Source organism: Mesocricetus auratus, unplaced genomic scaffold (assembly GCF_017639785.1).
Source record: "Mesocricetus auratus isolate SY011 unplaced genomic scaffold, BCM_Maur_2.0 Super-Scaffold_100011, whole genome shotgun sequence".
In the NCBI taxonomy this organism is placed as follows: domain Eukaryota; kingdom Metazoa; phylum Chordata; class Mammalia; order Rodentia; family Cricetidae; genus Mesocricetus; species Mesocricetus auratus.
Genome location: NW_024429195.1, coordinates 35,601,793 through 35,619,238, shown reverse-complemented (window position 1 = coordinate 35,619,238; position 17,446 = coordinate 35,601,793). Strand labels below are relative to the sequence as shown.

The 17,446-nt window shown below is 45.1% G+C and overlaps 1 protein-coding gene across 1 annotated transcript in view; it reads left to right on the top strand.

Moving 5' to 3' along the window:
- The first annotated feature begins 12,556 nt into the window (after positions 1-12,556).
- The window catches only part of Nceh1 (neutral cholesterol ester hydrolase 1), a 63,006-nt gene continuing 58,116 nt past the window's right edge, over positions 12,557-17,446 (top strand). The window contains exon 1 of the mRNA XM_005069758.4: positions 12,557-12,888. Within this exon, the coding sequence (XP_005069815.1) occupies positions 12,751-12,888 (138 nt within the window). The 5' untranslated portion in view covers positions 12,557-12,750. The remainder of the gene's footprint in view (positions 12,889-17,446) is intronic.

Genomic DNA, 17,446 nt, shown 5'->3' with positions numbered 1-17,446 from the left:
GGCCTTGACTCTAATAAACAAAAACTATCATTCAGCAGGCAAGAGGATCAAGAATTATAGGCCAGCCTGGCAGTTTCTCAGAAAATTGGGAATCAATATACCTCAAGATGAAGCAATACCACTCTTGGGCATGTACCCAAAGTATGTACAATCATACCACAAGGACATTTGCTCAACTATGTCTTAGCAGCATTGTACATACTAGCCAGAACCTGGAAGCAATCTAGATGCCCCTCAACCAAAGAATGGATTTTTAAAAAGTACATTTACACAACGGAGCACTACTCAGCAGTAAAAAACAGACATCTTGAAATTTACAGGCAAATGGATGGATCTAGAAAAAAAACATCCTAAGTGAAGTAATCCAGACCCAGAAAGACAAACGCAGTATGTACTCACTCATAAGTGGATATTAGGCATGAAGCAAAGGATAACCAGGCTACCGGGCGTTGGTGGCCCACCCCTTTAATCCCAGCACTTGGGAGGCAGAGACAGGCGGATTTCTGTAAGTTCGAGGCCAGCCTGGTCTACAAAGTGAGTTCCAGGACAGCCTCCAAAGCCACAGAGAAACCCTGTCTCGAAACCCCCCCCCCAAAAAAAGATAACCAGGCTACAATCCACAGCCTCAGAAAAGGTAGGTAACAAGGAGAACCCTAAGAGGAACACACAAGGAGGGCCCCAGGTAGGGGAAATAGTTAAGATCTCCTGGGTAAACTGGGAGGGAGGTAGAAGGGAGGGGATGGGGGATGGGAACAAGAGGGATCCAAATGGCCAAGGGAGGGACTGAGAGGGAGAGCAATGAAAAAGATGTCATGGTAGAGGGAGCCATTATGGGGTTAGAGAGATACCTGGTGTTAGGGAAATTCCCAGGAATCCACAAAGATGGCCCCAGCTAAGACTCCTAGCGATAGTGGAGAGGATGCCTGAACCAGCCTTCCCCTGTAATCAGATTAGTGACCACTCTAACTTCCATCATAGAATCAACTTCCAGTAACGGATGGAGGCAGATGCAGTGACCCATAGCCAAGCACTGGGCTGAGCTCCTGGTGTTCAGTCGAAAAGAGGGAGGAGGGATCATATGAACAAGGCGGGTCAAGATCATGATGGGGAAAACCACAGAGACAGCCCATCAGAGCTAGTGGGAGCTCATGGGCTCTGGACTGACACTTGGGAAGCCTGCAGGATGGTGAGGGGGAGGAAGGAAGATCAAATCAGACCACTGTCAAGTTCTTTTTTATTCCCTGCAAGTTTATCACCTGACTAGGCTTTTCCTTTTCTTTTCCCCCCTTTCTTCTTTTTTTTCATACTTCTGGTTCAACCTAGAGCCACTCATGTGGCAGGCAAACACTCTCCCACTGAGCTCTATTCCTTTGTACAAAACCACTTGCTCTGTTGCGTCTCACTAAGTTGCTCAGGCAGGGTGTGAACTCACTCAGAAACCTCAGTTTTCCTGTCACAGTCTCCTGAATGACTGGGATGGCCTGTGTCACGAGGCCTGGCTGTACCTGACATGAATTCCCCAAGAACTGACCCTGTGCAGGACAGTTGTATTGCATGCCTTTGATGCTAGCACTCGGGAGGCACAGGCAGTTGGATCTCTGTGAGTTCGAGGCCAGCCTGGTGTACAAAGTGAGTTCCAGGACAGCCAGAGCTAAACAGTGTAACCTTGACTCAAAAAACAAAAAACAAAACAAACAAACAAAAAGGAACTGGCCCAGCTCTTGTGGCAGGGAATGTGCAAAGGAGTGGCCTCAGTGTAGGAACTTGCACAGCCTGGAGTCCAGTGACAACAGGATCTGGAAGAAGTTGCAGATCCACAGTGTGACACATAAAAGCACCAAAGTCCCAGGCACCAAGCACAGAGTGAGAGATGCCAAGTGCCAGAGGGAATGGAAACGTGAACAAATCCCACATTGTGAACAACAAGAGTGCATCAGCAGAAACCTAAAATTCTCGTGAGCAGCAGGTGGACGTGGCAGCAGGACCCCACAGTCTCAGCACTTGGGAGGTGGAGGCAGGGGAATCGGGATTTAAGGTCGAGAGACCCTGTTTCAAAACATTAACACACACACACACACACACACACACACACACACACACACACACACTAACGTAGCCAGGCAGTTTTCATAATACTACAAAGGAAACGAGCACAACCATTCAGTTACTAGGTATTTACCTTCCAGATGCTGTGCTGAGCACTAGGGATAAAACTGTGAAACACATTGATGTGTCTACATTACAGTCCTTTAATAACAGGAGCCCATGAAGCCCAGGCGTCTTCAGACTTGCTGTATAGCTAACAAAACAACCACCTTCCAAGCACAGGGATTACAGATGTGCACCACCATACCTAGTTTATGCTGAGTTGGAGTTAAACCCAAGGATTCATGCAGGCTAGGCAAACACTCTACCCTCCCCAGCCCAGATAACTCTAATCCTGTCACACGGCTTTCATTTTGTAAACTGGAAAACACAAAGTTTTATATCTATACTAATTATCTGTAACAGAGAGGCAATTTTGGTTAATGTACGTAAAACAAAAAATGTTTCCCTAATGAACACTAATGTGAGCGTTGTGGTGCTTGCCACGGTTGCTGTTGTAAAGGGAAAATGCTCTCGGCCATTATTTTCACCTTTCTCACACCCAGTTGAACTTATTTTATGGAAGCTATTAAAATATTGGGCTATTTTCTCCTTCATTAAACATAATTTTCTTTAATTTTTCATTAACATTTTGCATGCATCTTCCTTGAAGATTAAGCAGAGTCATTACATACACTATTGTATAATTAAGATCATTATCAGTAATTTCAAATTACATTGTTTCATTGTTTCAAATTAAAATCCTTTTCTTGTTGGTGGTGATTTTATTGTTGTTGTCTTATTCCCAGGAAGGTGGATAATGAAGGAACTGACACATCACTACTCCCGAGAAGGTGGGTGTGACGTTATAAGCCCAACTGTGCATCACGCATCACTTGATTTGGTCCTTTGTTGTTTTTTTTTTTTTTTTTTTTTTTTTTTTTTGGTTTTTCGAGACAGGGTTTCTCTGTGGCTTTGGAGGCTGTCCTGGAACTCGCTTGGTAGTCCAGGCTGGTCTCGAACTCACAGAGATCCGCCTGCCTCTGCCTCCCGAGTGCTGGGATTAAATGCGTGCGCCACCAACACCCGGCCCTTTGTTGTTTTTATGTTTGCTTTTACTTTTGTTTTTGGAGACTGGTTTCATATAGCTCAGGCCAGCCTTGAATTCCTAATTCTCCTGTCTCCACTTCCTCCAAAGTTCTGGACTTAGAGCTTGGCTTGTGGTGTGAGGTTTGACAAGTCTTATGTTGTCCTGGCAGTCCTGGAACTTGCCATCTAGACCAGATTGGCCTCAGATTTCTACTGTTCTGCCTCCTGGGTACTGTGTTCACAGGCATGTACCACCATTCCTGGCCTATATGCCTGAGGAGGTCATAGTGAGCAAAATCCGCTATTCTTATCTGGCTCAATGATCATGTTGTTAAATTGCCTTCTAAAAACTTATGTTTATACCTGAAGACATAGCTGTTCCCAACGGATACTTCTGGTCACAGGAACTTCTTTATGCACAGTCAGTCAATGCAGAGACATGATTGATCACAGTACTGGGAATGACAGACTAAGTGCTCCTAGCTAATCAGTGTGACATGCCTTTGTCAACTCTGCCCACGCTCCCCAACCCTGACAAGAATCAGGAATAGCTCAGAACAGGAGAAGAAAGAATATGTGTCTGGAGGGGAGCTATGAAACACTGTCTTCTGGACATGACACTGTTAACACACACACACACACACACACACACACACACACACACACACACACACACACACGAACTTACAGCCGTGTGGTTACTGGCACAAGATTTGTGTGAGATCAACCCTGCCAGAATTCAGGCATAGATGGGGGAAGGAGCTCTCCAGGCCCCACTCTGGTGGCGACTGACAACTGCCTGAGGAGGGCGTTCTATTTGAGGACATTCCAACTAACAGCTTTCCCATGCTGCAGGGGATGACCTCACCCACATTTAGGCACATATGGACAGCACTCATTGGACTTAGTGGATTATGAAGAAGAGGAGGAGGAGGAAAGGGAGGATGAGGGAGAGGGAGATATGAAGTTGGGAGGAGGACATGTTAGGAAGGATTTGGGGGAGAGAAATGGGGGATGGATATGTTCATAATTTACTGTACTTGTGTATGTAATTCTCAAGAATAAAGAAAAAGTATAATTAGAAATTTTCTTGGAGGAGCTGAGAATGGATACCCATGCCTGTGCTTTTGAGTCAAGTCATCTTCCACTGATCCACAACCCTCAGCTCCAAGGCACATTTAAAAAGAGGAAACAAACAAAACAGCCAGGAGCTGTTTCCTTTCCGAATCACTACAGCCCTGTGTTAGACTGTGGGAACACATTACCATAGACGAAAAAGCGTGAAAACTCATAACCGACCCACAGGCCAGACCTCCTGACTTGCTCTTCTGTGGCCTATTGAGCATTGTTATTTTTGGCCTTTACTCTTTGTGTTTTTCTCACTTTCAGTCTGCCAGTGTTTTATATATTCAAATCTCTATCACCACCTCAGATCTCTCCTGAGGTGCAAATCCATACACTGAACTGCCTGCCCACCAGAATCTCCTTTTGAAAACACAAGTTTTCAGAAGAAGAAAGAAAATACAAGTTTTTAAACTTCAGGGTTTTTTTTTTAAAGATTTATTTATTATGGATACAGTATTCTGTCTGAATGTATGCCTGATTGCCAGAAGGGGGCACCAGATCTCATTACAGGTGGTTGTGAGTGGCTGGGAATTGAACTCAGGACTTCTGGAAGAGTAGCCAGTGCTCTTAATCACTGAACCATCTCTCCAGCCCTAAACTTTAGTTTTAAAAAGTTCTATACTACTTTTTTCCCATAGGCTTTCCTCTTTGTCATAGTCACTGCTCTATTGCTCTGAAAGTATACCACGACCAAGCCAACTCTTGTGAAATCCAGCATGTAATTGGGGGCTTGCTTACAGTTTCAGATGGTACATTCATAATCATCATGGTGGGGAGCCTATATAGCAGCAAGCAGGCAGATGCTGCAGCAGCAGCTGAGAGCTGCATCTTCATCCTTAGGCAGAGAATGAGAATCTGGGCCTGCATGGACCTTTGAAACCTCAAAACCCATCCCCAACTCCATGACAAACTTCCTCCCACAAGGCCAAGCCTCCTAATCCTTCCGAATAGTGCCACTCCCTAGTGACTAAGCATTCAAAAATATGAGCCTATGGAGGCCGTTTTTATTCAAACCACCACACCCTCCCATAGCTTTCCCCTGTGTTTTGGTTCTGGTTATTTCTTTGTTTTGATACAAGGTATCATATAGCCCAGGACGGCTATAAACTATGTAGCAAATGACCTTGAACTTCAACATCTCCTGCACCCATGAAGTGCTGAGATTACAGATGTGTACGATGACACCCAGCTCCTGTCCTGTGGGCACCCTCTACTCAGTTGCCCATAATTCTGGAAGGTGTGGACTCCGGCAATATTCTTCCCTTTCCTAAAGCTTTAATAGCAGTCCTGTATTTCAAGCCCATCAGGTCAGCTAGGCTTTTGTATTTCACGCCTATAAACCCTTAACAAGGGGCGAAGGCAGGAGAGTCTCCGGTTCAAAGTGAGCCCAAAGTGAGCCTCGGATATAAGGCAAGACTGTCTCTAAAACTAAAACAAACTAAATCAAAACAAAATGAAATCTGTTACATACTTCCCATCCCATGTCCCGGCTAACATCCTTTCTTCCTGCAGATTAGCAGCCACTCACTGTGAGAGTTACATCTTGTAAAATGCAAATCTGAAGGCAGTACCCAGTCCCTAACCCTCAAGACAATTCAATCTGCACACTCTCCTCCCCATCTATATGTCTCCTCACTCCTGTGGCAAAGGGAAAAGTGCTCTGCTTTTTGTGAGGTATCAGAGCACAGGAAGGAGCAGCTTTCCAAAAGAGGAAACTTAAGTATGCTGTATTAGTCAGGATTCTCTAGAGGACAGAACTGACAGATAAAGTGAATACATATATATGTGTGTGTTTATGTATGTGCATATACCCATATACATATGCATATATGTCACATATATGGTTTATTAGAGTGGCTTATAGGCTGGGGTCCAGCTAATATGATAATAGTTTCATTCCAACAGAACACCCAAGAATCCAGTAGTTGTTCAGTCCATGAGACCAGATGTCTCAACAATTCTTCAATGTATGTCACGATCCCAAAGAAGCAAACATTAACACCAGTGAAGTAATGCCTCAGGAACTTGGCATGACAATAAATGACAGGGGAATGTGTGGCCCAGCATGTCGGTGGGTCTTCTGAGTCCAAATGATTAAATTAACTAAAACTCCCTTACTGGTGTTCCCTACTGCTCCTGGGTTTGTTTTTCTTTTAATTCCAGATATAGTTAAGTTGACAAACAAGAATAGCCATCACATGTAAATACCTTGTAACTAATGGTAACCTTACATCTGCCAGGTTACCTTCCTCAAGTTAATGAAAATTTCCGTCTATGAAAAGCTACATCTACAAAGAAAATGATCCACTAGGCACTGTGGTGCAAGCCTGTAGCCTCAGCATTGGTGTGCACATGTAAGCTCACGGAAGACTTTGGTGTCCTACTCTATTGTTCTCAGCCTTATTCTGGGTCCCTGAGATAGTCTCTAAATGAACCTGGAGCTAGCCTGGCAGCCAGCAAGCCGGGGTCATCTCTACCTCCCACAGGGCTGAGGTTACAGATTCATGGGGACACACTGTGGCTTTTTTGAGATACACCCAGGTCTTTAGGACTGCACTGTGTTCTTACCCACTGAGCCTTCTCCCCAGTTCTGGCTGGCTTCTTGTTTTGTTTGGTTTTTTGTTTTTTAGAATAAAAAAGGATCATGTTTTTTATTTGCAAGTTTTTTCTAATAAAGTTTATTTATAAAAAATAGAGTCTAATTAGATCCGCATCTTACAACTCATATACACTCAGTTCAAATGGACTAAAGACTTAAACATGACAACTTGAACTCTATATAGTTGATGAGAACATAAGTGAGAGTGTCAGGACATCTGTTTGGGAAACAAATACTGTCACATACACCAAAAGTCACAGAAAAAGCAAAAGTATTAAAATGAGATTGCTTCCATATAGAAAAATAATCTCCAGGCAAAGAATCTAACAATGTGTCAGATTCATACATGTGACCAGAAGTCAATGTCATGTCCAGAATTTACCTAAGTTGAAGGATAGCCAATGTAGGGAAAAGGGGCCATTCAAAGAAACACACCCTGAGCAGAGCCAAAGAAACACACTTTGGCCCTGCAACCAGAACCAAAGAAATGTACCCTGACCCTGAAACCAGTGCCAAAGGAACACACTTTGTCCCTGGAATCTGAGTCAGTGAAAGAAATGCACCCTGGCCCTAAAATTGGAGCCAAAAGGCTAAAAAGGACCAGAGAAAGAAACACACTTTGGCCCTGAAACCAGAGCCAAATCTGACCTTAATCCTATGCAGAAAACCAACCAATCCTCTCTAGCCAATCTGAGCTCAGCACTGAAATCAGACCAATCCCTACCCAGGAAAAACTTCCCCACCTCCAAGAATCCCTATATAAACCCTGTGTATGTTCAGCTTGTCTGGTCCAGCTGCTTCCTTCCAATAAATCCCTTTGGATGAGTTTTGGGTGAAGATCTTTTGGAGGCGACGGAGCAGAGGTGACCCTGGGCAGAGCAGAGCGAGCAGGGCTGTAACACTTGCCTGGGAAACCTTCCCTTGGCAGAGCAGAGTTGTTACACTCCACTCCCTGCTCTCTGCTCTGTGCTCTCCAGGAGCAGAGCTGAACTGTAGCAACTTCGGGGAGAATCCTCCTGCGGAACAAAACTGCTACACTAGGTGACCATCCCCAGCTGGAAGACCCTGTCCTGCCAGAGCAGAGCAGATACACTGGGGAAGCATTTCTCTGAGGCAAGGCTGTAAGCAGCTAAGCTTACTGCAACCTGTGGTGGTCCTTGGCTCCCGAGCTCCAGGATACCTTTCCATCTGAGCTGTGTAACAAACACTCAGTATTCCGTGGCTCCTAAGCTCCAGGATACCTTTCCACCTGAGCTGTGTAACACTCAGTATTCTGTGGCTCCTGAGTGCCAGAATACTTGACCCACTCCTGTTCCATCCCGATTCGCCCAAAGCGCTTACAGCCAACCTGATGAAAAAGGGTTAAGGATATGAAGAGGCATTCCTGAAAATAAGATACAGGATATCCAGCAGTATATTATTATGAAATCATTCCTGTTCATGAGGAGGATACATATTAAAGATGCTGAGTTTACATCTCACTGAATGGTTGTTACTGAACACGGAAGACTTCTTCTTGAGAAAGCTGCCTTTGAGAATAGTTGTGGAATCTAAATTCTTGTGGCCCATGTCAGTGGTGTCACAGAGGCTTCTACTTATGTTTAGGGAGGCAGAACTAAAGACAGCCCAAGATAGTTGGCTCCTGATCTGCACCATTCCAGGCCCCCACAACCACTAAGTTCTACTGAGTTAATTATCATTAAAGAAACTTTGGCGTATTTGCGGCTTTTTCTCCCCTTGGAATTTCAGTCTGTAAGATTTGAACCAAATGGCATTTTCTCAGAAAGCCTCCTGATCACCCAAAACAATATTGTAGCCATATGCTTTGAGATCATTTCAAACTATGGACTATGTGCCTGGCTTGTTTGATTTAACTTATCTTTAAGAAGACAATTGTAATCAATCTTAGTATACCTTGGGATTTTCCATGCAGTCAGCTTGCACAAGCTCAACAGGTAGCTTTAATCTTAAACCTTGCTCTCTCTTTCTCCTGCATAGCTTCCCCATGCCTCTGATTCAGAGCAACATACTGTGTGTAAGGTGCAGCAACTAGGCCCAGAACCACCCCTGAAAATAGAGACTTGAAAGCAATGACCCTCAGAAAATATTGAAAGTGACACCATTTGATAATATCCGTGGTTTTGCTTGCTGTTCTGGGTCAGGAAGTTCTGAAAATCAATTTCTTCAAGAAGTAAAACTCTTGTAATAGATTAGGACAAAGCTCCTGCATCCATTTCCATGCTATTTTTGATGTGCCATTCAATAAATACAAGACGATGTTCCTTTGTTAGGGAGACCAGGCTCACACTTGGATAACCTACGCGGGAGTCAATCTCCTTTCTTTAAAGGGAACTGCCACAGCCAAGGATGACCTTGGAATTCCGACCTGCCTACTTGCTGAGTGCTGGGCTTACAAGCGTGTGCCAGCACACCCTGTTCTTGCAATGATGAGGAGCAAATCCATGGCTTTTTGCACGCTGAGCAAGCATTGCACTAAGAGAGCTTTGTCCTCAGCTTGTGTTCCCATTTCATAGTGGTGGCTATGAGTGGTGAAACATCAGGAGTCAGCTTAAATCCCAGCTTTCAGCAGCTGGATGGCTGGAGTTTCTCTTTCTCTCTCTCTCTCTCTCTCTCTCTCTCTCTCTCTCTCTCTCTCTCTCTCTCTCTCTCCCTCCCTCCCTTCCTTCCTTTCCTTCTCTTTTTTCTTTCTGTCTTTATTTCTCTCTTTCTTTCTTCCACTCTCCCCTCTTCCCTCCTTTCTTTCTTCCTTCATCCCTTTCTTTGACAAGATCAAGATCTCACTATGTAGCCCTGGCTGGTCTGGGACTCACTATGTAGACCAGGCTGTCTTCAAACTCATAGAAATTCTCCTGCCTCTGCATCTCAAGTGTAGTGATACATTTATTTATGAAAGCTTGCCTGAGGATTCTGAAAGCAAAGTTCAGCCACAAGCCATAGAAGCCAGGCACACACCTTTAATCCTAGCAGCCAGAAGCTAGGAGGTGGTGGTATACACCTTTAATCCTAGGACTCAGAATTAAGAGGTAGGTGGATCTCTGTGAGTCCAAGGCCACCCAGAGCTACCCAAGATTGACCCAGTTCTAAAGAGAAACAGCTCACATAAAGATGATCTCAGCACCTGGGATCATATGCCTTTAATCCCAGCATTAGGGACGTATATAAGACAGGAACAAGGTCTCAGTATCAGGCATTTGGTCTCTAATCACATTAAGGATAGGAGGCATTCATTCTCCAGCAACATTGAGGATATAGGAAGACATTAGGATACTCCAACCACAATGAGTAGAGGCAGCAGGAACACTCCTTTCAGCCCAAGGTTGTGGTAAGAGCTAGTGGCTGGCTGCTTTGCTTTTCTGTTCTTCAGCTTGACGTTTGAACCCCACTATGAGTCTGTGGGTCTTTTATTTGTCATGTAACACTAAAGTTCTGGGATTGAAAGTGTGTGCCACCATGCTTGTCTACTCCTTTCAATGCCTCTGTTTTCAGAGCCACAATAGTGCTTTCCAGAATTGCTACAAAAACTAAACAAATCAGTCCTTTGGAGTGCTTGCCATAGAATTTAGGGCACAAGAAGCACCTGTATGTGAGCTATTATTATTTTATTATTTGGCTTCCCTTGTGTAATTTCCCTGTACCTCACAAACACCCAAATAATGATACACAGAAAATTAAAAATGAGCAAGTGTAGCCTATTAGCTACAAATGACAGTAACCATATTTAGGAAATTCAGGTAGGTAAAAAGATTAGAAGTTCACAGCTACAGGAAAGGGCTAGCCTGGGTTCCATGAAACCCTGTCTCAAAGAAGCAAAAATTATATAAATATAAAAGCTCACACACACACACACACACAAAAGCTCACTTGCTACAGGTGGTGGCAAATGCCTGTAGTAAACTCAGTACTGTAGAGTCTGAGGCCACGGCATAGTTTTATGCCAGCCTGAGATCCTGTCCAAGGGCTGGGATGCAGCTCGGCCGAAAAGTACTAGCCTGAAATACACACAGCCCCAGATTCAGTCACCAGCACCGCATCAAAGAGATTTTTGCGGTCTTGTTCTCCAGCTCTTCTAGCTCTTGGTGTGGGCTATGTGTTATTTGTGGAGTGAATGAAGTAATAGAAATGAGTGATGAAAGAAAGGGTTTTAGTTCATCTTAATTGGTGTCATAAAAAAAACTATCAAAAAGAAAAGACTAAAATAACAAAACCCCCTTCCAAGCTACAAAGGAAGTACCAAGAATTATTACAGATTCTTAAAATAACAACAAACTATTTAGGGCTGGATAGATGGTAGTTAGGAGTTCACTTTTGCAAGAGTCTTGCAAAGGACCAGACTTCAGTTCCCAGCACTCATGTCAAGCTTCTCACAATCACCCCTAACTCCAGCTCCAGGGGATCCCATATCCTCTTTTGATCTCCACTGGTACTTACTCTTGTGTGTACACTTCCACACACAGATACATACAACACATAATTACAGACAAATAAATGCTTTTAAGATTTATCTATTTATTATACGTGCTGTGTTCTGTCTGCATGCATGCTTGCATGCCAGAAGAGAGCATCAGTTCTCATTATAGATGGTTGTAAGCCACCATGTTGTTACTGGGAATTGAACTCAGGACCTCTGGAATAGCAGCCAGTGCTCTTAACCACTGAGCCATCTCTACAATCCACAAATATATACCTTAAAATAAAGTTTTTGCTTTACTTATTACGTTGATACTGACGGCTGTGCATGCTGGACAATAAACTCCCAGCCCTCCCTTTTCATTATCTTTCCCCAGCAAGGTTTCACCCAGGCTGGCTTCAAACGTCTGGTCTTCCTGTTTCCATCTCCCCAGTTCTGAGATTACCAGTGCCATCACCATGCCCAGCTGAGAATGGGATTTGGGAGCTAAGACGTAAGGCTAGTTATACTGGCCTTGTTACTTGAGCTATGATAATTCAGATTGTCTGTCTGTCTGTCTGTCTGTATCATGCCCACACCCCTTCCTGCCACTCCCTGAGATAAAGTCTCACCATGTAGTCCTGGTTGGCCTGGAACTCACTATGTGGACCAGGCTGATCTCAAATTCACAGAACTCTGCCTGCCTCTGCCTCTAAGTGCTGGGATTAAAGGCATGCACCACCATGTACAGCAACTCTCTTTTTGAACCTCTTACTGAACGTATATTCCATTCCAAGTCTTTCTCTAGAGAGAGGATTTTTGCTATCTTTTGCAGTAGTATCTGTTTTGGATGAGATGATTTATATGCTCTGGAAGTTGCACAATGCAATTATTTGAGTTTTATATTTGTTTGTTTGTTTAATATTTTGTTTTCATTGAGATAGGGTCAGTCATTGAGCCCAGTATGGCCTGAAACTTGTCATGTAGTTCAGGATGATCTTGACCTTGGTCCTCATGCTCCCACCTTTCAAGACAGGTATATGTGCTAAACCCAACTTATTGTTTGTTTGTTGATGTTAGTTTTTCTTCTGAGATTGTTTCAAGTAGCTCAGGCTGGCCTGGAACCCCTTTGCGAACCTTTAGAAGGCAGCCTGGCATCGCAGACGGTCATACTCACAGTGCCCGCCAGGGGTTGCTGTGCGTCCTCCCGGCGCTGCAGCACCACCGCGCTTCCTGCAACCTGGCGAGCCCGCAGCTCTTCGAGAGGACATCCCGGAGGGGGCACGTCCGCGCTCCCACTTCCTCCTGACGCAGCCTGTGATTGGCTCGCAGCCTTAGGACAAACACGTGAAGCAGCAGCTGAGGCTGGCAGAAACTTACCGGCGGTCTTCGGGTAGCATCGCACCGGACGGCGGTCAGCTTAGGACAGCCCGGCCTGGGGACAATGAGGTCGTCGTGCGTCCTACTGGCCGCGCTGCTGGCGCTGGCCGCCTACTACGTGTACATCCCACTGCCCGGCGCGGTGTCCGACCCTTGGAAACTGATGCTGCTGGACGCCACTTTCCGCGGCGCACAGCAAGTGGTGAGCAGAGCGAAGGGGATGCCCAGTGTTGCCCCTGTTCCCCCAAACGAAACCCCCATCGCTTGTCCAGGTTGCCCATGGGCCCATTGCGGTGTCATGTTTGCATCCTTGCACTGCAAGAGGGATACCTCAAGTCTCCCGTGTTCCCGTGTACGCGCATCCCCCTCCCTGTCGCTTCTTCTGATTCCCCGGGTGCTGAGGGTGTCATGTTTGTATCCTTGCAATGCGATGGGGACACCCGTGTCACCCATGCTTCCTGGAACGCGCGCTTCCCCAGATAGCTAGCCCGATGTTGTTTGCATCCTTGACGCCCTCGGGCAGATATGCGTCTGGAAACAGGTGAAGTTCTTGCCTGGCGTCCCGGTGACAGCTGTTTAACCTTTCCTAGGTCCTAAATAGCGCCCCCGCTTTCTTGATTCGCAGTGTCTTGAGGCAAAGCCTTCAGTATTTTATAAACCACCCCACCCCCACCTTCGTCGTCCCACGCGCAGGCAGAGGAGGAGTTAAATGTTTTTAGCGAAAGGGATTGTGATTCCCCGAAGAGCAGAAGCCGGCGCCGGCTGCTTCCTAACGTCCCCAGGCTTTGGCGCTCCGTTCTGGGGACAGCAGGCCAGGAGGAACCGCTCTGACCTTCGGTTCGCTCCCTGGCACCTCTGAGCTGAGCCCAAGGAAAGGAGGCCCGGAGGCCTGTAAAGGTTCTTGTTTGCAGGCTGCGCTTTCTGTTTGCCCAGCGACGTTTGTTTTGTGTCCTTCGATGTGGGGAGATAACTTTGGCCTGAGCTAGGGCGATCTGGCCTTCTTTAACCTGATAGGGTGGTATTTCTATCTCCACTGTACCCTGCACATGTAGTTGCTGCCCCCATGGGCAGGACAGTGTAACTGTTTGGTTTATTCCATGGTTGCATGATAGGAGGATCGTTTTTAGTATCAGAAGCAGTCTGCAGTCAAAGCTGAACCCCATGAGAGGGTAGTAGTTTTGAGTAGTCTACCTTATCCAGGCTCCCAATGCTCCTCCACAACCAAGTCACCCTCTATCTCTGCCCAATACTGAGCCTTAATACCTTAATACTGGTGGGTTTTTTGTTGGTTTGTTTTGGGTTTTTTGGGGGGGGGGTGGTAGGGGTTGTTTTGTTTTTTGTTTTTGTTTTTTGTTGTTGTTTTTTTTTTTTTTTTTTTTTGAGACAGGGCTTCTTAGTGTAATCCTCGCTGTCCTGGTACTCTGTAGACCAGGCTGGCCTTGAACTCACAGATGTTTGCCTCTGCCTTAAAGGAGTACACCACCACTGTCCAGCTGTTTTTTGTTTTTGTTTTGTTTTTAGGATGTGAACATGCATTACTTTTTTATCATTTGTTTTTATGTATGGATGTTTTGCCTGTATGCATGCTGTGTCCCTGGAAGCAGTGGAGGGTGTTGGGTCACTTGGGACTGTAGTTATAGAGGATTGTGAGCCTCCATGTGGGTGCTGGAAATGAGTTCAGGGCCAGTGCTCTTAGCCTATAAGCTTCAGCTGGCTTTTTTTTTTTTTTTTTTTTTTTTTTTTGTAGACAGGGTCTCAGCTTGTAGCTCCATCTGGCCGGGAACTCAATGTGTAGCCTAGTCTGGTCTTGAACTCTTGATCCTGCTCTACCTCCCAAATGCTGGAACTGCAGACCCGGTCCACTGTCTTGGCTTTAACAGAGTGTTGACCTGCTGGAGCAATGGTGTTCTCTTCTCTACAGGCATACCAAGAAAGTCAGTCTTTCCTAGGAAGCCCTTCTGATGTGAGTGTGTCTTGTACAAGTAACGCCTCTCAGAGATTCCTGAGAATAGAGAGTGTTTACTGGGCTGGACTGGCCATCTTTAATAAGTCAGAATAAGGAAAGAAGAACACTGTATTAGCCTGAAGGTGCTTTGTCTTTTATTGTTTTTGGTCACTGAAGAACTTTCCTTATACTAATTTAGGAAAAGCCCAAGTTTGAAGGGAAGCTTTGCTTCCCAGAATGCCTTCCAAACCACCAGGGCAAGGCTGTGCTGGGCTTCTATGGAGTTCTGCCACAGATTGTGGAGGAAATCTGTAGGATTGTCCTTTTTGTTCAAACAAGATAAGCTGATTTATCGACGTTGGGTGGTGGCAACGTGCATGCCTTCAGTCCTAGTACTAGGGAGGTGTGTGTCTGTGAGTTTGAGGTCTCACTTAGTGAGTCTGGTCTAAAGAGTGAGTTCCAGGATAGTCAGGCCACACAGAGAAAGCCCGTTTTGAAAAATCTAAAACCAATCAACGAGACAAAAAACCCAGAGAGCTGCCATGAAGTTGGCACAACCTTGTTTGCCAAATAATTTTGGTTGAGGTGGGTTGGCTCGATTTAAAAAAATTGAAGTTATTTAAGGGATTAAGCTGGGCCTACTTATAACACCAAGAAGTCTGAATGCAGCATGGTGTGGTGGTGCACACGTCTTTTCATCTCCAGCACTCAGGAGGCAGAGGCAGGTGGGTCTCGGGGAGTTTAAGGCCAGCCTGGTTTACAGAGTGAGCTTCAGCTTGTCGGTGCTACATAGCGAGAACCTGTCTAAAAATAATTACCATAAGTGCTTCCTTGTTCTGTTGTCATCAGCCTGAACCATTTCCCTCACTTTTCTTCCAATTTTCCTTGTTTTGTTTTGTTTTTCCACAGGATTTCTCTATAGCTTTGGAACCTGTCCTGGAACTCGCTCTGTAGACCAGGCTGGCCTCAAACACATACACAGTGCCTGCCTGGCAGGAATGAAACCCCGGTTTCTACAACCACAAGGAAAATAACTGCTAAAACCACTCAGAATTCTGAGTAAATGTGGTATGGGGGATGACCTAGGCAGTCCTTACGCTGGGGAGCTGCTAGGGGTTCAAAGCTATCCCCTACTGCAAGAAGCACAAACAACAAAAAACAAAAGAAAGGGAGAGATCTGAGCAGCTTCCAGGACCCCAAGTAAGGAAAGTTCAATAAATACAATTACAATGATCGGACACAGGGCACAATATAGAAGAAAAAGTTGGGTGGTGGCGGCACATGCCTTTAATCCCAGCACTCAGGAGGCAGAGACAGGTGGATCTCTGTGAGTTCGAGGCCAGCCTAGTCTATAGAGCGAATTCTAGGATAGACTCCAAAGCTACAGAGAAACCCTGTCTCAAAAGAAAGAAAGATAGATAGAAAGGAAGGAAGGAAGGAAGGAAGAAAGGAAGAAAGAAATCCTCTCAAATTGTACTATTATATAAATAAGATGCAAAACTGTTATGGATAATATTTATTTTGGATATTATTTGGATATATTGTGGATGATATATATTTTGTTTAACCTATCCAGGAAATCCAGCATGTATGATTATGTTATCACATAGTTAGCTGGGTGATCTTCAAGAGTCTAAAGCTACAGTGTGACCCTCACAGGGATCACATATCAGAAACCCTGCTTATCAGATATTTATATTATGATTCATAACAGTAGCAAGGTTACAGTTATGAAGTAGCAATGAAATATTTCATGGTTAGGGTCACCATAACACGAGGAACTGTATGAAAGGGTTACAGAATTGGGAAGACTGAGAAGCAGGGGTTGAAGAAGGTGCAGCTGGACGCCAGAGGACAAGAATGGGGCCATGTGTAAGAGCCTCTTTCAAATGTAGTGTGTGTAAGTGGGCTGGGGTTGTAGTTCAGTTGGTAGACAGTTGACCAAGCGTGAATGAGGTCTTGGGTTCAATCCTTAGCAGCACGTAAACCAGATGTGGCTCAACGAGCCTGTGATCCCAGAATTCAAGAGGCACAGATATCCTTATCTTCAAAGCATGTCTTTGGCCAGCCTGGGATGCATGTTAAAAAAAAAAAAGGAAAAGAAAAGAAAAGAAAAGGAGAAGGTTGTTTGGGTGGAAAGGTGGGTGCTGTGTTGGACTTTCAGAGGTGAGCTCTGCTGGGGAGAACACACAGGACACTTCCTCTGGCAGTTTGGCAGTGCCCAGCAGAAACCTTTGGCACATGTTTATTCCTGGCCACCAGTCCCTTTGGGTAGAATTTGTTTTGCCATGGTGGATAGTGGCAACACTGTAACTAGAGATGCAGATATTTTACAGGATTAAGAACCTTCTACTGGTCCAAATACACGAAAGGCAGTGGTATTGCAGGCCTTTAATTCCAGCATTTAGGAGGTAGAGGATGGCAGATTTCTGAGTTCGAGGCCAGCCTGGTCTACAGAGTGAGGTCCAGGATAATTAAGGCTACTCATAGAAGGGAGGTTCTGTGTTAAAGGCGAGGGTTGAAGGTAGAGCACAGTGGTAGAATGCTTATCTTGCACACACTAGTCCTCCAGTTTGTCCTAACTCCCTGCAGTCATTTAATTAATGAAAATTCAGGAACAGTGGAAGAGTGGGGTGAGGTATAGCTCAGTGGTTGACTGCTTGCCTAGCATTTGTGAGACCTGGAGTCTGATCCCTAACAACGAGAAATGGAATTGTAGTCTACTCCTACTTCTGAGTACCATGCAGCTAGAATGTTTGTTTATATTGTAAAATAATGTTTGGTGGGTGCTGGGGAGATGGCTCAGTCAACAGAG